This window comes from Temnothorax longispinosus, chromosome 9 (genome assembly GCF_030848805.1).
Source record: "Temnothorax longispinosus isolate EJ_2023e chromosome 9, Tlon_JGU_v1, whole genome shotgun sequence".
Lineage (NCBI taxonomy): Eukaryota > Metazoa > Arthropoda > Insecta > Hymenoptera > Formicidae > Temnothorax > Temnothorax longispinosus.
Window position 1 is genome coordinate 9,146,994 of NC_092366.1, and position 19,279 is coordinate 9,166,272.

Genomic DNA, 19,279 nt, shown 5'->3' on the forward strand with positions numbered 1-19,279 from the left:
TCGTGTTGACTCGCGTCATATGCGAGCGAGAAATTGCAGACTTTGGATTAAGATTACTCATCAGTAACGGTGAAGCTAGGCTTCCTTGATCTTTCTTAAAATATTTGTAATATTAATGTGCGTCACACACATACTCGTTTTTTGACGAAATCTGGTAGAAAATTCTGTCTACAATCAATGAAAACGTTACTTTTGTGAAGCCTCAGTATAGGGATTACGTGTTAAATAATAAAACTTTGGAGCTCTATATCTATAATTCGGTGAGGCTGTAACTTCTAACATTCCAACATGTTATAGATAGTGCTGTCATCAAGCTGTACACCAAATTTTAAGGAAATCTGTAGAAACGTGAAAATCAAGAAAACGTCCTTAAAGGTCCGGACGCCGACAAGTGGGAGTAAGCCATCACTGAAGAAATTGAAGCCCACAAGAAGAACATGACATGGAAGATCGAAGGAAGACCGGCAGATCGTAACCATATCCTGCAAATGGGTATTTAAGGTGAAACAGACACCAGGAGAAGATCGTTACAAAGCCAGGCTGGTAGCCAGAGGCTTTACACAGCGAGCAGGTGTCGATTACGAGGAGACCTTCGCTCCAGTTGTGCGCTACGAGAACGTACGTGCACTATTGGCGAAGGCGGCGGTCGAGAATCTTGAAATAAAGCAATTTAATGTAAAAACGGCGTTCTACACGGAAAACTAAAAGAGAATATCTGCACTGTTGAATTTGAAACGTTCGATGATTTTCTCAGCAGCTACGAGTTCGAAAAATCTCCGGCGGACAATTGCATTTACATAGGCAAGAAAGATGACGAGTGGATTTACTTGGCACTTTACGTAGATGACGGGTTAGTCATGAGTACTTCTCTAAAAGTATTAAAGCAGTTCTTACAAGAACTAAAAGCCAAGTTGAAGTCAAAGTAAACGAGCCGCGGTACTTCGTTGGACTAGAGATAGAAAGAGACCGGGACAAGAGAACAGTGAAGATCCACCAAGCCAGTTACATCGAAAAATTAGTGGACAAGTTCAGGCTGACGGATGCGAAGATTGTCAGTGTCCCATTAAATCCAACAATCAAGTATTCCGCGACATGTGTCCAAAAGAAGGAGGAATTGGAGATGACGTCGAAACCGTATAACGAACTACTATAGGTTCACTGCAGTTTGCGGTTAATCTGACGCCTCCGGATATCGCTTACGCGGTAAATCTGCTGAGCTGATTCAAAGTAAATCCAGGGAAGCAACACTGGGAAGGAGCGAAGCATATTTGTTCGCTATCTAAAAGGAACAGTCAGACAAAAACTTGTTTACAGCGGATCAACCGAGGAAATCTCCAACTTCAAGGCATATTCAGACGCCAATTGAGCAGGCGATTAGGATGATTGCAAGTTGACGAGCGGTTACATCATGGTGATGTGCAGAGGACCTATTTTATGGGCATCAAGGAAGCAAGAGTGCAATGCGCTCTCGATACTGGAAAGCGAATACATTGCTGCAGCGGCAGCAGTACAGGAGGTGAAATGGCTACGGCGAATCGCTGAATAGTCAGGAGTGCAACGTTGAGTTGCTGGTAGACAACCAAGGGTCTCCGTTCAGTTCATCCGTTCGACAGAATTTTATCGCCGGACCAAGCATATCCACAACAAATGGAACTTTGTGAAGGAGGAAGTCCAGGATGGTTGCATCAAACTCAACTACGTATCGTCAAAGGAGCAGTTAGCAGATCTTTTAACAAAGAGCTTAGCAAAAAGAACATTTAATGTTTTACAGGACAAGCTAAATATCTCGAACTAATTAAGTGGGAGTGTTAGGACGATGGTAATTTGGTTCAAGAAGTTCTGTAGAGATGGCGGTTCGTTCACCGCAACGCGCGCGCTTACTGTAACGATAAAGTATATAGTTCTCTCTTATGTCTTATCGAGTCGAGTCACGTAAATACACTGCACGTGTACATTACTTATTTCTTTGAGCAATTATATTTGTGCTACCAAGAAAACAAGTCTTTATCTTTTCTTTCCTTGTTTCTTCCGAACGACTCGTGCTGAGAGCATAAATCGACGGCGACAACGCGGATTCCAGACCAGTAGAGATTGCAACATATGTTTATAATAAATAAATAATGATGTAATAATTCTAATTACAGTTAATATGAAATAGAAAAAATGGCAATTCAATGAAAACATATATGTATGTGTGAATGCTTAGAAAAAAAAAATTATTATAAACTTATCTAATGCAAAATATGTTTTGTTAATAATAAATATTTAATATTATAATGTTAATATTTTTGTATATATTTATTATATTTTAATATTTTAATTTATTATATTTATTATATTTTTATATTTTAATTAAAAAAAAAATATATATATATATATATATATATATATATATATTTTGCAACCCGATTTTCCTCGGTTTCGCTGGCCGAAGGGGCGCGGTCGCAAATTAATCAACTACTTGCCAGACGATAGCTCCAAGGGGATAACGAGGTCACATCTCTTACCGTAATTCCCGTACCTAAGGTCTTGGGCGGTACCTCTCGATTGGGCGCCAGGTGCGATTATAGACGCGCACCACGTCTCGATATCGTCCGCCTCAATAGCCTCGCCGCGAGCTCAGGGCGTAGATCCGCGTGACAGGGGTGTAGGTGGAGAAGCAGCGTGACGTAACCGACACGCAAAATAAAGCTCGATAATAAACAATAAGAAACAAATATATTTCACAAAGATAACACGGAAATTATAGCGAGAATTCGAGACCCGATATCGCTCAGGTGGCAGGTAACAACGCGGTAGTCGAATCGGCGGCTAAAGCACGCCGGAAGCGTGTGGCGTTCACGCCCGCGAGGCTCTCTTCCCGAACGAGCACGACGGCTCTCGCCCAAGCAACGGCACCACGTATCCGTAGGACTCTCAAGCGAGCTCAACCAGTTCGACTCGTATAAACGCGGCCACGCAATATCGTCAACTCGCACACGCTCCCATTCCCAAATTCCGGATATGCAACAATTCTCACGCACACATAACGCACAAAACGCGAGCCCGCGCAACACTAATAGCGAATTCGGGCGCTTGCACTAGAGTGCACACTGAGTGCGCACTAAGGCTTGTTTATAATCTAATTCTTATATTTAAAGTCGTTTAAATACACATTTAAAAACTTTTTAGCCAATAAAACAATCTGTAATATCTATATGGATGCTGTACAAATCATTTTACAGACTAATAAGTATTTAAGATGATCTGTAAATATAACAATTGATTAAGAACAAGCCTTAGTGCGCACTCAGTGTGCACTAGTGTAAGCGTCCGAATTCGCTATAAGCAACAATGTGCTCGCAAGATTCTCTGCCGAGCAAACACGACGATATTTGCCCGCGCACGCGACGCAAAATATCCGCGAAACTCTTGAGGCACCGCAATGTGCCCGGCGCGGTCCCTCTCGACATGCACACGGGACTCCCGCACACGACACGCAACAATATACCCGAATACGCAACACTAAGTACCATATCCACCGGAGCGTACCCCCCCGCGGCACGCTTCCGCCCACGATTCACAAAACATGCACGGCGATAACCGCGAATTGACTGTCGATCATCCGCAAGCCTTCGAGTAGGGCTCTCAACAAGTTTTCTGGCTACGATCTCGGCCGGCCACGTGCCCGCGGTACCGGCAAATCGCAGCGATAAGCTGACCGGCGCCCACGACGACGGGAGTCGGTATCTACAAGCCATCGTTAATCAGGCTGATTCTCGCGGTAATCGAATTGGTATTAACATTTACTGGCGCCGCGCCGGGTCGCGACCGAGATCGAGCCCTCAATTATTAGGCAGCACCGGAGTGGAGATCTTACAGTTAGGCTGCTCGCTGCTGCTCGGCGGCGTCGGGGCGCTCGTCCAGGGGTGGCTCCTCGTCAGCAGCTGATTCGACAGTGAGGAGCGGTCGGCTCGGCGGGACCACGCCGGGCCCCGGGCCCCCGCACGCGCGCCCTCAAGCTCGCGGTTCTTCCGCCCCGCCGATTGGTCGTGTGTGTCGCCCTGTTCGCGACGTTGCAGACAATTTCCCCCATTTTCCCGCAGCGCGTTTGATTTGGCTGCTGTATGCGCGTGGGCCTCTCGCGGTTTCCCGCCCGGTTGATCAGGCCGTGGCGGCGCCGCTTGGCCCTCTGAGCGCCGTCGGGTGAAGCGTGCAGGTCGTCCACCCGCGCTGCAGTCGCGGTGATGCACCCGTGGTTAAGCTGCGGCGGGGCCGTGTCATGCTGGGCGAGACATTTCCGGCGCTTCTCCAGCGGCAGGCCCCGGTGGCCCGCCCGTCGGCCGACCACTCCGCCGTACGTCCTCCGAGCGCCCGTCCTTCCCTCGTCGCGACTCTCGTCGTTACATACGGACGGTGATCCCCCGCTCCGGCACTACCTGTCATTCCTACGAAAAGCTCTACAAAAAAGGTTAGTTAACGCAGACAGCCCTTCCTCGACTCGAGTCGAGGCGCCATCCCCGACCTTCCCCTCGGCCGAGCTACCGTCTGGGCGGAGGACGCGACAAATGTCACGTCACAATATATATATATACATAAAAGATTTTAAGAAGACTCAACATGCCATGCGCACTAAAAAAGTAAAAAATGTTTTAGAATCGAAAACAAAATCTTGGTGTTTTCTGTATCAAGAATATATATGGTGATATAGAAAAAAAACCAGTTACATAAATGAATTTGAAGTATCCGATTATAATATGTAATACTTGTTAAAATTAGAAATTGAAGAAACTGTTGAAGAAGAAAAAACTGTTTAACAAAATATTGTTAAAAAGATGGCACAAAATGGAAAGAAAAGATTTCTCCTTAAAATGTCCTTACTAGATTAATAATTATAATATCGTATCTTACTTGATTGTTCACAAAATAATAAAATGCTAAATCCGTTAGATTGTCTTTTTTTTACGACGGATACTATTTTAAGTATCGTTTATTGTACGAATATTTATATAAAATCTATACCTACACATAAAAACTTTGCCAGACAAAAAAATTCTAAAGAAACAAACTTAGAAAAAATTAAAGCTTGCTAGCTGAATAAAGTCAATAAATCTCAAAATCTTGAATTAGAAGATTTATGGGATCAAAATAAATTAGGCATATTCAGTGTTACCATGTCAGTAACGCGGTTTTGATTTCTCCTTCATTGTATCTGATTCAATAGTATTGAGGGCAGAACAGCGTATAATAAGTGCTATACGAATAGTAGATCGCAGTACGTTATTAATTTCAATGTGCGGACCAATTAATGCATTTTAATAAGACAATTTAATTAAATATTCTGATCAGAGAGAGGACAGTAATTCCGTATTATCAGATCTTTTTGGAACAACGTTGTTTAAAAGAATACATGAAAGACATGAAAAAAAGTATTCAGCGAAGGACAGTTAATGTAGGGCTATGTCAATTGTCACTATTTTATGTTCAAGTATTCAGCAAAGAACAGTTAACGTAGCCCTACATCAACTGTCCTTCGCTGAATACTTTAACATGAACTCTAGTGACAGTAGACGTATTTCTAACTTCTACGTTGTTCGTTGGGGGACTGTTGTTGCTGTGCCCGTTTGATTATTATTTTTCGTTACCGATCTTTTGGGAAATCGGTGTCAAAAATTTTTCCAATTTTTTGGGAAATAATTGACCGAATCTTAAAGAATTGTATATAAAGCAGGGGTAGAATTTCCCGGGGAGTGCCATAAAATGTATAATTTTTGTTACCGATTTTTTGGAAAATCGGTATCAAAAATTTTTTTAATAATTCTGGAAATAATTGACCGAGTAGAAAAAGATTGGTTACGACATGTTTAATCCATGAACACTCCTTATGTTTGTTCACAATAAGGATATTGAAACATAAATAAAGTCGTTTTAAGAAAAACAACTCCCGGGCGAAGCCCGGGTAACCAGCTAGTTTCATATATAAATGCTTTAAAATTTGGTTAATTAGTTCTTGAGTTACATATGTTAGAATTTGCTTAGCTAGAAATACGTACATACATAGATGTCTAATAAAGCTGAGTTTAATCAACCAAATCTTAAAGCATTGTATATGAAATAGGGGTAGAAAAGATTGAAGAATATAATGAAATTAGAAAAGTTGCCAGTAATTAATATTAAATTGCCAAAATTGAAAGATGTTGAAACCTGAGCATAATTATTTGCTTATAACATTGTTTGGCTTTCTCATTTAGGAAGCTTTTTGAAACTTTCAAGAAGAAATGGGACCTATATAACTTATCCTATCTCATGACGTATTAATATTACTTTACGATTATTAATTTCGAAGATATAAACGTTCAAAGTGTGACATGAGTCAGGGATATGTGGGGCTTGCACCCACTAAAAACCCACCTCTCTGGCAACCAGCCTCTGGTGTACCAGGGGCCTGGAACATCGCTCGATATTCTTCAGACCCCCAGGCTCACCGTGTATCAAAAGGACACCCTTTCCTCCGTAACACGCCCGACCGCTTTTGCGGAAGAGGTGCTCCCGTGGAAGAACATGCGCAGTTGGTCGGCCAAAGATTGACCGACTGTCTCTGGCGTGCTATGCCATGCCAGGCGGGGGACATCCCATAGGCAACACCATCATTAACGGCGCCACGATGCCCCCCCACGGGAGCCAATAGTGCGCACCCCCCCGCGATTTTCGTTGCATCTGTGCTCCCAATGTTATTTTCTACTTACTGTCGACAAAGACGTAGTTCTACGTCAATAAATTGTCCATACAATTTATTCATAGATTGTGTAATTTTGTGATAATTGAGATAATCCAATCATTCCAATACGAAATTATTTCCTCTCTCAGGTATTAATTGGTCCGCACGTTGAAATCAATAACGCACTGCATATGAAATTTTTAAATGCTAATTATCTCTATTTTACAATACAATTTTCCATTCTGAGCTCTCTTAATTATTCTTTATTTCATCAACATTTATGTAAGAATTATGAAGAAAACTGCGGTAAAAACGGTAATTATATCTGACAAATATATTAAGTATCAGTACATTTCCATAACTGCAGTATAGGCATCAAATAAGTAGGTATTTGATTAACGAATCATAGTTTTATTTATTAATTTTATAAAGGTGCATAAGACGTTAGTTATTTCAATGCAAAGAAGATGCAAATACTTATCGAAAAGATGCCAACACTGTGAAATAGGACATTGACGTCTGCACTATCTAAAAAAATAAGAGATATTATAAAACTTACAATACTTAATTAAATATAGCATTATATATACATATAAATAAGATATTAATTAATTAATTAATTGATTAATTGATTAAATTTTTGTTTTATTATTTGTACCGTACAAAAGTTCTCCAGCGACATTACGAATAGTTTTCCAGCCATTATCTTGCACGGTATACGGCTTCTTATCAAGATCAGTACAATGTCCTTTTGTATCTGGACAGGCATATTATACCAGAAGCATGAATACCTGCAAATCTGGCGCTTTTAATATCCGATGCGTCCGCAACAATTGCGCTCCGATCACTCACGTTGATCCGTGAACGTTCGAGCTTTGGTCCAGTAGATATTGCGCCATTAAGCTAAGAAAAAACAAGTGAGTCAGTTGGCCACATATGAACATAACGCACATCGCCATCCCATCCCATTGGAATAGCCTGCTCACTAACTAAAAAAGAAAAGAAAGAAAAGTGAGGTGTCCGATTGCTGTAATTTTCATCTTCATTCAGACTTACTTGAACTGCAGAGATACTTATGATGATTAGGTTTAAGCCTAATATGACGAGGAAACACCACGTATAAATGCAGTGCAATAGTTGCACACAACTGATTAACAAAGAGATTGTTTAAGATATATTTAAGAAATCTAAAGCAACGTATATATAAAAAATATATTTTATACAATATTATATTATTTTAATTCCATCGAGATTATGATTGTACGTATACAGTGTTTCTTATTAAATGTGTATTTTACTTCAGCTCGATCTTTAATCAATTTTTTTCTATCTACAGAAAGGAGATACGTTTAGCAAGGAACGTTCTGTATATGAATATACATATATTTTACCAACTGTATTGCTCTTTGATGATTAATGACGCATTCTCTCACGACAGCAGCTTGCTCTTTTAATCTTAGTTGTCGATCTTCATATTGTATGTAGCATTCAACATTATAATTATGATTCTCGAGAGATTGCATGGTGTGCTTTTTTATCGAATCGGCAACGTGCTCCAATTTGTGTCTGCAGGTCAAACGATTATTTCATCTTCCACGCGTGAATATTCTACAGGGTGTCTGGTAATTACCGTTAGATGAGCTTATTATTTTCTTAAATAACGTTTGTTTTCTTTACAATTGCTTAAAACGTTGATCACATTTTTTATCTGGTGAGAGAAGCTTATTTTTTTTATTGAAACCAAATTTTGATCTTTAATTTTTAATTATTTTAATTATTTTAAATTATTTTAAGAAAACAATTTAATATCTTTATCGAGCTATAGCTCTCTCAGATCATTGCGAATTGTCGGTTGTGTAGTAAAATGCAGAATCTATAGCCGTTTTCACTTACAATTAGCTGCAAACGAACAGAGTTACTTATATCTTATATATCTTTGACGCTTACCTTACTATCGCAAACAGGCAGCAACTGTGAACGGTAAGCGTAACGTACATCAGATCGGCGCCAATGATATTTAATATAGTCGCCGTTGACGTCGTACTACTGTGCAGCCACAACCATAGCCAGTGAGTCTGAACGTCAATCCCGTAATCGAGGTCGTAGGCCAAGCTTCTCGCGCGCGTGCCGTTGTGGGGTAAGATGACGTCCAGTATCGGCGAGATCACCGGTGTCATGATAAAGCACATAAGTCCGTTACACAACATAGCTGAAAGGGCAGGTATAACAATATACATATATATATATATATATACACGCTCGCTACGCCCGGTGCGACGCGACAATCCTTCATACTTGAGTAAACGATGCACAACGTTCTCCCCTTCGACGTGTAATTCACTAAAATCTCATACTCCTTCGCCGTCGGATTTATTTTCCAGTCCATTTCGATCTGGCGCAGTAACTCTTTCACCTGAAAACGGCATTTCGTGAAGAGACGCGCGGCTTTAATCGGAAATAATGTATTTGCGTGAATTTCATTCACGCTCCGCGCCACGATCGAACGACTTTAAAGATAACGTGCAAAATGATAACGTCGTAATTAGTAACCTGCAATTCACATCGTACGCTGGTCACTACTTTAGTCATGCTCACTAAAATAGTCACGATAGGAGGTATACACATGCACACGGCGTCTATGTCCTTCCCCCACACATCGTACAATCTCTTCACCTAATATACACAAAAAATACGAACGGTAAATTCGAGTATTTTTTTATTCCAGAAATTGACACTGTCTACTACCGTGAAATTAACTTGCGCGGAATTTCGGGGACCTTTCTCATGCATTAAAATACTTTTCAATACGAAATGCTTCCTTTACCTGAGGCGGAAAAAATGTGAACATTACGAACATGCTGACTGATTGAATGATCTTTTTTCTAAGTTGCGACTGATATGGCCATATACCGACCATCGACGCAAACAGTTTAGTTATATTATAATAGCGCGTGTCGAACAACGCATTCATGTTAATCCGCCAATGTACTGGAAATTTGTGGGGGAAGAATTGTACGTACGAAGGGGGACGATGCTTCGACGAGAGGGAGGAACGGAGCTTAGTTGCACAGACAAATCATCAGTAGACAATACGTATTTGTCCCCGTCGCGTCACGTTGACAAGCTGTACTTAACGAAATTACATGATCCGAAATATGAATTTTTCATGCTCTAACAAGGTAGCAAGGTAAAAAAAAGAGAAAGGAGAAGCAGATAAAAAATATATAGCCAAAGTAGACATGTCTAATATGTAGCCAGAAGAATAAAATTAATTCAGAGAAATTTAAGGAAGAAATGTTAATTCTGGGGAGGCCGCGCGCAGTTCAGTTTTCGATACAAGAGAGCAGATTACGCAATATGCGGCAGATAAAATGTATTGAAAGTCTATTAATCACTTCTCTTATCATTTATGTCAATTTCTTTCATATTTTAAAAGATCAAAATCTAGATGTTATGCGCATTAGAATTTCTTGCAGGATTTTTAACGAATACATGTCGCACGTAAAAATGTATCGAATGGCTCGATCTTCAATGATTCAATGTCCCAGTTTTATGGATTAAATAAAATATATTTTTCAAACTTACACTACGTACAACGTACATATATAGAATTTTCAATATTTGGGAATTTATTTATTTTTAGGATGGAACTACAAAAGATGTTTAATTATAGAGAACTTGTTATTTCAGAGAAGAGAACGTCATGAAGTAAGACATAGCGGTCTGCACCACCTTAAAAAAAAAACATCATTCTTTCAGTGCAATACAGCTTGCACAAGCAAACGCATTTTACATATACGCATCATTTATAAAGGCAAATCATATAGTTTGTAATGCACAATGGTGCTTACCGCACTATAATTGGCCATCGACATTACGTATATTTTACCGGCAGTCAACGTGCACGGCACGATACTTCGGTAAAGTAATATCTGCAACAATTTCTTGGTTTTTAACGAGAACGCGTACCAGTGTGACCTACAACTGAAACATTTCCTTTTTGACCGAGAATCAATTTTATTAATTAATTACTAATATATATATTTTAATAATACAGTTATCTCAATATTAATACATAATATTTTGAGAATTAACTCAAAATGCGGGAATTACTGTATATCGCGGGAAATCATGCGCGATCTAACAGACATTGCGGCATCTATAATGATTATCATAAGTGTTTAATGTAATATATATGTTATATATACGTAATACATTGCCTATTAAATAATATAGTAATTATTACATCAAAATATCCAGCACAGTTTCCCGGCAATATTTTTCTAATATTTTATCTATCAAATGTTATATAATATTTTTACGCGCTATTAAACACATTTAAGCTGTGGTCTATCAATCTCTGCCCTGGCAAAGTCATGCACAGAAGATGGAAAAACGCCGCTATGCATAAGCTAGCGTATCTAATGAAATCTTCGGTACTGTCGAGATTACTAATTACCTAGATAAATAGAATTACCGGAGATAAATGCTATCAACTCCAATCTGCCAATCTGTAAATTTTGCCTTAATAATATACAGGGTGTCCCAAAATGACCGGACATCGTTTCACTAATAGATTCTGTGGAACATTCTAAGACGAAGATTCTTATGCAAAAATGTCGAGGCTATAATAATTTTTAAATGGGAAGCACTTATAGTTCACCAATCCGTTGCGAAAATTTCGCGCGCTCAGGCATGGCATAGCAAGTGAAGGTGCTCTTATACATTGACTGAGTTTTTAGATATTGACATAATTCTGCATACGACACAAGAAAATACTTTGAAGCTTTGAACGGTGTCTAGTCATTTTGAGGGACCCTGTATACTCATAATACTTACTTGAATTCCTATAAGGCTTATACCAACAACGTTACACAACAATTGGATACCCGTCGACACCGTGAAGGAAGATTCTAACAAACGAACATACCTGGCGACGTAAAAAATAATTCGTAAGTTTAGTAATAGTTGATGTAACATGATAATAGATATTATAAACAGCGAATCGATCTCTTAAGTAGGCAATTTCCGAATAAGTTAATATCCCAGTTTTTAATCAGCGCAACGACGCGCGTCAACGGAACATGCAGGAAGTACAAACTGTATTGCAAGCTGATGTTTTCGCAAACACGTGACAAATTCTTGAAAAATCGCCTTTTCTTTGAAGCAAATATCTTCGACTTCTACGTATCGGCGCGTTCTCTCTTTAGCAAAGTGGCTCGTCTCATCGATGTGTCCTTTCGAAAAATGCTCTAATCGATGCCTGGAGAAATATTAATGTCTAACAATAGATCTAAGATCCAAGAATCTACACTATACTGCAGTGAGTATTAAAAAGTTGCGTTTACCCAATGGCTGCGAATAAACTGCAACCATGTTGCACGTACGCTATGTATGTAGTGTCGACGCACACCATAATTGATATGATCGCTGTAATCGCCACATAAGAATGGAGTAAAATGGGATAGTAGTATTTCTCTCGGTCTACACGATACTCGACCTCGAGCAGGAACTTTCGTGGACGACTGTCATTGAGAGGCATTACAATGTCCATGATCTGCGGCGACACTGGTATTATCAAGTACAGTGACATCGACATGTAAATGTAAGCTGCGAACAACGACATTGCTATTGCTTAACGTTTTTAATTAATATAGTCAGTGTAACAATAGTAGCATGTTGTTTATGAGATAAATTAATGAATCTATGATTCGTTATGTTTAACCCTCAAACACCGCACTTCCTGTGCCACCCGTTAATATCGCACACGGATTAATGTAACCCAGTGTTTTCTTTTGTTTATATCTTAGGATCTAATACACCAATTTTGAAGTCTTTTTAATTGATATGCCTAAAACAGTAAGGAAAAAGAATATATAGATTAGAATGTCATGAAACTTCTGATACTCGAGATATATTTTGAAAAGAATTAAAGAAGAGAAACATCTTGAAAATCCGAAAAAATTGGGTTTTTTAAGAAACGAGTGTTTAATTTACAGAAACAGATAGATAATGAGTTGTACTTTAAGAAAAAAAAACATCATAACAATTTGTTCCAAAAAGTATAATTAATCGGCGAGGTAAAGCTGGGTGATTTTTGTACTTTTACCAAACAAATGTTTTATGTAAATAATTATATTTTTCGTTGAAAATAATAAAATAAACTGCCTATGGCGTTAACTGTGAAGTATTGGAAGAACGATCATATAAAACAGGTTTGGACACTCTTATACGGAGAGAAGAAGGAGGAGAAAAGAAGGTGAAGAAGAGAGGAAAAGAAAAGCGGGAAGAAAAGAACAGGGGAAGAATGAGGAGGGGGGAAGAGATAGTATATTACGAGAGGAAAGAGGAAAGCGAGAATTGGAGAGAAGAAAAGGGGGAAGGGTAAAGGGGAACAATAGGAGAATAGTGATAGATGAAGTGGTGTAGTTTTGGGACGGGGAGAAGAAACAGAAGGTGGTACAGGAGGATAGAAGATAATTAGAGGTGTAAGAAAGAGACGATTAGGGTATATAAGGAGGGGGAATGAATAAAGCAAAGAAGGAGGTGGTAAGGAAGGAGGGCAGAATGGAGAGAAGGAGGAGAGGATGGCAGAGGAAAGGGTAGACGTAAAGAGGAAAAATATAAAGAATCTGCGCAGATTTGAGAGGAGAAATAGGAGAAAGGAGTCGGTAAAGAAGAGAGAGGAAACAGAGACAAAGAAAGGAAGGGAAGCTAAAGATGGAGCAGCGGAGAATTAAGGTGTAAGAAAGAGTTCGACTAGGGGTAGTAGAAAGAGGAGAAAAATCGGAGAGAGGCCGGGGAGAGAGATATGTAGGAAGGAGGAGAGAAGAGGTTTTAGATTATTAGATTTATGTACAGAGTGTTGCATCAATATACAGGTCAGTATGACGGATTGCCCATTCATGCAGGCGCGCATGGTCGTTTACAGCTGCGTAGGCTTCGGCGCATTATATGTGAGTGATTATAATGCGCCGAAGCCTACGCAGCTGTGAACGACTATGCGCGCCTACACGAATGGGCAACCCGTCATGGTGACCTGTATGTTGGTGCAACAACCAGTGTACATTTAAATAAATAAAATTATTAACTCTTACCTTTCTTTATTCATCAATTCTAGCTAGATACAATATTCGTCTCTTTATATTTGCTATGATTTGTCATACAGAACCTGTCATCAAGTGTATCTAACTAATAAATTTTTCTGGAATAATTTCATACATTACGGATGTCTTGTGATTTCAACGACGATTCTTTATACAGATGATTTAGTTTACACTTGAAAAGGGCCCAAACCAAGGGCTGAAACGTCGTGATTTTGTACTGAATTGTGGCCAGTTAAGTCGATACAATTGAAATACATTCGTTAATCAAGTGTCCGAAGTGTCCAGACCTGTTTATATATGATCGTGATTAGGAGAGGAGAATTATATTATAATGATATGATATTAGAGCTAAAATGGAAAAAATTTGCATGTTTTTGTTTAAAAATCAGGTATAAAAATGTCAAATAATACGATAAAGTTATTGCAGAATATTTTTTTACTTCCTTATATATAATTAGGATAGATATAAAATTCCCTAAAAATACATATAAGAAATAAATATTTATTTTATAACAAATATTTGTTTATTATGACTCGAACATATTATCATATTATAGCAATAAAATCAAATAAGTATTTATTTATTCTTACTTAAGAAAATCTGCTTCAGAAAGCCGTTGAGACAAATCGACACCGCGCCACGCTTTTGATTTTCTATAAAATATAAACAAAAATTATTAAAATATTTTGCATTTTACTTTTTACAAATAACTTCCAAAATAAAAGCTCACATATCTTTCTAAAAACAACACTTGCACTTGAACTTGCACCTCTAAACAGTATTTGCTTTCGGAGAATCGCGACCTTCTTAACGCTACTACCGCACTGGGTTAGCGTGATCCAGTGCGGTGTTTGAGGGTTAATTATAGTCAAGCGATGGAAATCGAGGTTTCTTACTTGCGTAAAATATTACCACTTTTCTACCGAATGTAACGTAATCTTGCATGATCTCGACGTCCGTGGAATTGGTAAACACGTGCCAATGATATTCAATTAGGGAAAACATGTACCGCATCTAAAGATTTTATAGTAGAAAGATTAAGTTGCAGCGCGTAGAATGACAGTGATATGTGTGTGAACACATTTATATTTTGTAAGGAATTCAATCATACCTCCTTGATCTTAAAGATAAGATTGAATAATTTCGTAAAACAGCCGACTACAATTATTATCGAAATCATGCACTCGACTGCGATATCAACGTCACCCCAAGTATCGAGCATACGTATTATCTGAGAGAGTGAAGCATCGCTATAAGAGATGTCAAAAAGGCCGTGATATTGGGATAATTGTGACGCCGCAATATTTTCCTATTGTGACGAATAGCTATCACTATTTAAGAGCCAAACATTAGCCAGAGAATCGGTAAATCGAAGATCTAAATTAGATACAATTGATTCTAGAAACGCCTTATATTTTTTTAAAATAAATGCTGATCAACTCTAAAAACGTACGCGATCTCATTTAGCTGCGAGATCGAATACTTACCTCCGCTATAATACAGCTGACGTCTATTAACACTATCATACTCGGTATTAATATCCTCATGGTTCTGCTTTGATAGGGCCAGACGCCAATTTGAGACATGAAGGTCTTATTAACGCGATAGTAACGCAGTACGATCGATTGCATGGTGAAGTTGCCGCTACGCTAGGAGACCGGCTACCGGTAAATAAACTGATCGTCGAAGATGCGTCGTACACATACACAGGATGTATATCCTGTACACATGTACAGGATATGGTAATCAAGTTTGACGCGTCCGATATTCATAATGATATACATTGTCAGTTATTCATTCAGACACCCGCTTGTTTAGAGTATAGCCGCTTCGAGCCATGGAGCCTCGCGGCGTTATCGATTTGAGCGTACGAATGATTAGCGGTTTTCGATGTGACAGTCCAATTCGAGACCTCGACAAGAGAGCTAAGTTATTCCGTATTATCTTCTTTTTAAACGAAATTAAAAAAATTATAAGAATTTAAAAAGTGGACTGTGCATACACAATTTATTTCTCCAAAGCAGCAGCTACCAAGACCGCGAAAGCAGCAAAAAAATAATTTTCTGATCCTGATATAAAACTAGGGGAGAAGTAGAATTTTGCTTTAAGGGCACGTAGTAGAACTCTCTACGCGCGTACGCGTATATTTATATATATCTTTTTATATATATTATACACACACCCCTGATAAAAAAAAGTCTCAGAATATTTTTCATATATTATATTAATCAGAATTTCTATAAAAATTTTCAGATTTCTCCAAGAATGCTTAGAATTTTTTAGATTTGTTTATACAAATTGGAATGTTTTTCAAAAAAGCTCAGACAAAATAACAATAAAATATTTTAGACTTTTCCCGCTAACATATCTACAAATTTGAATAAATATGAGAAAATCTGTACAAATCAGAAATTTTCATACATTCGGATATACTAAAATATTTCGAAAATTTTTATCCAATTATTTCTAAAAGTATCTGAGAAATTTTATATATTTTTTCAAAATTTTTCATAAGTCTCAATTCTTACAAAATTTCTGAAAAAATATTAGAAATTTTTCTTGTCCTAAGGTGTAAGAAATAATGCCTTCAAAAAATAAATATACATTGTATGTGTGTGTGGTGTGTGTGTGTGTGTGTGTGTGTCCTAAGATATAAGAAATAATAACGTTACAAGAAAAATAGACATAATAATCATTATTATTTCTTTGCTAGGAAGATACACAGAATTATAAAAATTTACTTAATAAACATTTGAAATATGAAAGAAAAAACAAAAAGCATAGACATTTTTACCAAACAAATTTATAATATAGACTAACGTTAAATAAATTGTACACAAAATAAATGGGAAATTTTGTTTAAAAAGTCAATACATATTGAATTTGTAATATATTCTTCTTCTTGTGTAATGTCACATAAGAAAGGTGAATAATTACTCGTTATCAGTGTCTGTTTCATCTCTCCTTTGTTTGCGTAAGTCGTGATGCGTGTCTGCGAAATCCGCAACATTGCTGTCCATTGATTTTAAATTGATTGTTCTATGGCCGGTATTCATAGTCGGATCTTATTTCAAGACCGTCTTAAGTAATGTCTTAAGATGTTAATACGGCTCTGTGATTGGTCCATAACATCTTAAGATTGTACTTAAGACGGTCTTAAATATAAGGTCTGACTATGAATACCGGCCTATATCTATACATACAATGATTACACAAGAAAAAATTATATAGTCAGTGTTTAAAAGGATACAGTTACGCATACTATAAAACTACATAGACAAATTATCATTCTTAGATTTAAATAGTCATCAAATTTTAATGCATAATTCTATATTCGTTTTATAGTAATTAGTTTAAGGTTTCCTATACATTAAGACAATTTCTTAATTGTTATTGTTGGGAAGAGAAATATAATGCTGTGCAGAATAAATTGCTTAATGTTAAAAGCAGACCGAATAATTACTCATCAGTGGCGCTTCTTTTTTTTATTCTTTGTTCATGCGGTGTCTGCAGTTCCACGAACAGAGATAATGTTAAACTTTGTTGTTCTAAAAATTAAAAAAAAAAAACCTTTGATTCTGAAATTCTTGAGACATTTCTGTACATTCATATACGGCAAGATTAAAAATAAAACATGCAAAAGACGTTTTAATTGTAATCTCTCTAAACCTGAATCAGTGAATAGTACTGTGAATTAGTAAATAGAAACTGATATCAGTGTAAAGTATGCCACTGATTCATAAAAAGTAGCATACTTTACACTGATATCAGTGACTATTCACTGATTCAGATTTAGAGAGATACCATTTAAAATGTTATAGTAGTGTACATAACTAAATTATTGAACAAAAATATTATTTCTATGTTATGATTTAAAAGTATAGAGATGATAAAATAATTATTTCACAACACCTCCACGGAAAGTTCGACTTTCCATGCCTATAGAGGGGGGCGAAAGTCGCCAATTTCACGCCAGGGCGGCATAGCGGGCGGAAAGTAACCACTTTTCCCTTTAGGGAAGAAAATTGATACTTTCCACCCGGTATAGCGGGCGGAAAGTATCAATTTTCTTCTTTAGGGAGCAAAGTAAACCCTGACGTGAAATGGCCACTCTCGCCCCTCTCTATAGGCCTGCAACTCACCCCGAAATTTGTTACCGAACCGGCAACGACGAGATAACCAGCTCTAACTATAAAATATCGAAAGTACATCGTGTGACAAGTAAATAAACGAAAGTTCGCTAAAGTTCGCGCGTCGGAACAAAAAACAAAAAAGTAAATTTAAAAAAATATATAAAAAAAGTACAAAAAAGTAAAAAAAAATGCACTTTTAAAGTCCAACTCTTATCTTTCCCGTGGTATTGTGCGTAAGTAGATTTATGATTGAAACTAAAAGAGCTCTGGCAATAATTATAAAGTCCTAATAGTAAGAATAACAATAATGGTTAGTTTATCTATATTTATAATCATTTTACGCAACAACCTCGTGCGTAATTAAAATTTCTTCACGTACGAAACATCATTGTATCTACCATTATAGGTGTTTCTTATGTAAAAAAGTACGCTCTATATACAACTTTCATTTGAACATTTTTGTCGAAAAGTTAACCACAAAAAAGTTATGGCGTGTTTTATTAGAGAAAATATATAAAAAATATGGAAAAATTTGACTTTTCGCCAAATTTCACTCTATTAATGATATATTTGACTATTTTATAATGCATATTCTTAAAGTTTACACTTTTCTGAATAAAATTCGATACTAATAATTTCAATTTTATCAAGCCAAAGATGTGAAAAAAAATCGAGAAGAATCCTACCGTACTCTATGTTCAAGACGCCATTTTGTATTGTTCCGACGCGCGAACTTTAGCGAACTTTCGTTTATTTACTTGTCACACGATGTACTTTCGATATTTCATAGTTAGAGCTGGTTATCTCGTCGTTGCCGGTTACTCGCATTTTAGAAGGCTTTTGGCGGTTGAGTTGCAGGCCTACTAGGCATGGAAGTCGAACTTTCCGTAAAAGTGTTGTGAAAAATATCGTGTGCACCTCGGGTCGAAAGCTTTTTCAGACTCGTGTGATTGCCGCCTGGCCTTTTCGGCTTGGGCGGCAAACTTTACACTCGTCTGAAAAACGCTGCTTTCTCCCCTTGGTGCATAATATAGGGGAGACCGGGGCAAAGTCAGCCTCGGGGCGGAGTCGTTTTTGCAATTATCTCGAAATCTGTATGTTGTGTGAACTCGCCATTAATATACTGTATATAAGCGCGGTTTTTTTTTTTTTTTTTTTTTTTTAAATAAAGGAAAGACCGTGGGGGTAGAGCCCATGTGGTCATAGTAGCAAAACCGAATCTAATTGCATCATATCAAAACAAAAGAGACTTCGACTAGATTAACATGAACGCCTTAATAAAAGCGTCCCAAACAGAAGTTAACTGCGTAATATAAACTCGTAAACTCGTAGAACTTTGAAC

At 37.6% G+C, this 19,279-nt stretch overlaps 1 protein-coding gene across 1 annotated transcript; it reads right to left on the minus strand.

Annotated features, from left to right (window-relative positions):
* Nucleotides 1-6,930: 6,930 nt before the first annotated feature.
* LOC139819220 (uncharacterized) lies at nt 6,931-16,884 on the minus strand. Its single transcript, XM_071788414.1, has 18 exons — nt 15,292-16,884; nt 14,916-15,035; nt 14,701-14,818; nt 14,395-14,457; nt 12,046-12,307; nt 11,799-11,960; nt 11,537-11,627; nt 11,020-11,156; nt 10,507-10,681; nt 9,522-9,767; nt 9,248-9,370; nt 8,993-9,110; nt 8,645-8,906; nt 8,093-8,263; nt 7,754-7,844; nt 7,550-7,686; nt 7,356-7,488; nt 6,931-7,225 (listed from the first exon to the last, which is right to left on the minus strand). The coding sequence occupies exons 1-18, from the start codon at nt 15,433-15,435 to the stop codon at nt 7,175-7,177; spliced, it is 2,604 nt and encodes an 867-aa protein (XP_071644515.1). The 5' UTR covers nt 15,436-16,884; the 3' UTR covers nt 6,931-7,174.
* Between the last annotated feature and the right edge of the window lie 2,395 nt (nt 16,885-19,279).

Excerpts from the sequence above, each read along its gene's own strand:
- LOC139819220 (XM_071788414.1), bottom strand. The coding sequence starts at position 15,435 with ATGCAATCGATCGTACTGCGTTACTATCGCGTTAATAAGACCTTCATG. Across the intron at positions 9,371-9,521 it reads TCACATTTTTTCCGCCTCAG|GTGAAGAGATTGTACGATGT; the intron begins GTAAAGGAAGCA and ends TGTGTATATTAG. Across the intron at positions 7,687-7,753 it reads TAAGTATCTCTGCAGTTCAA|TTAGTGAGCAGGCTATTCCA; the intron begins GTAAGTCTGAAT and ends TTTCTTTTTTAG.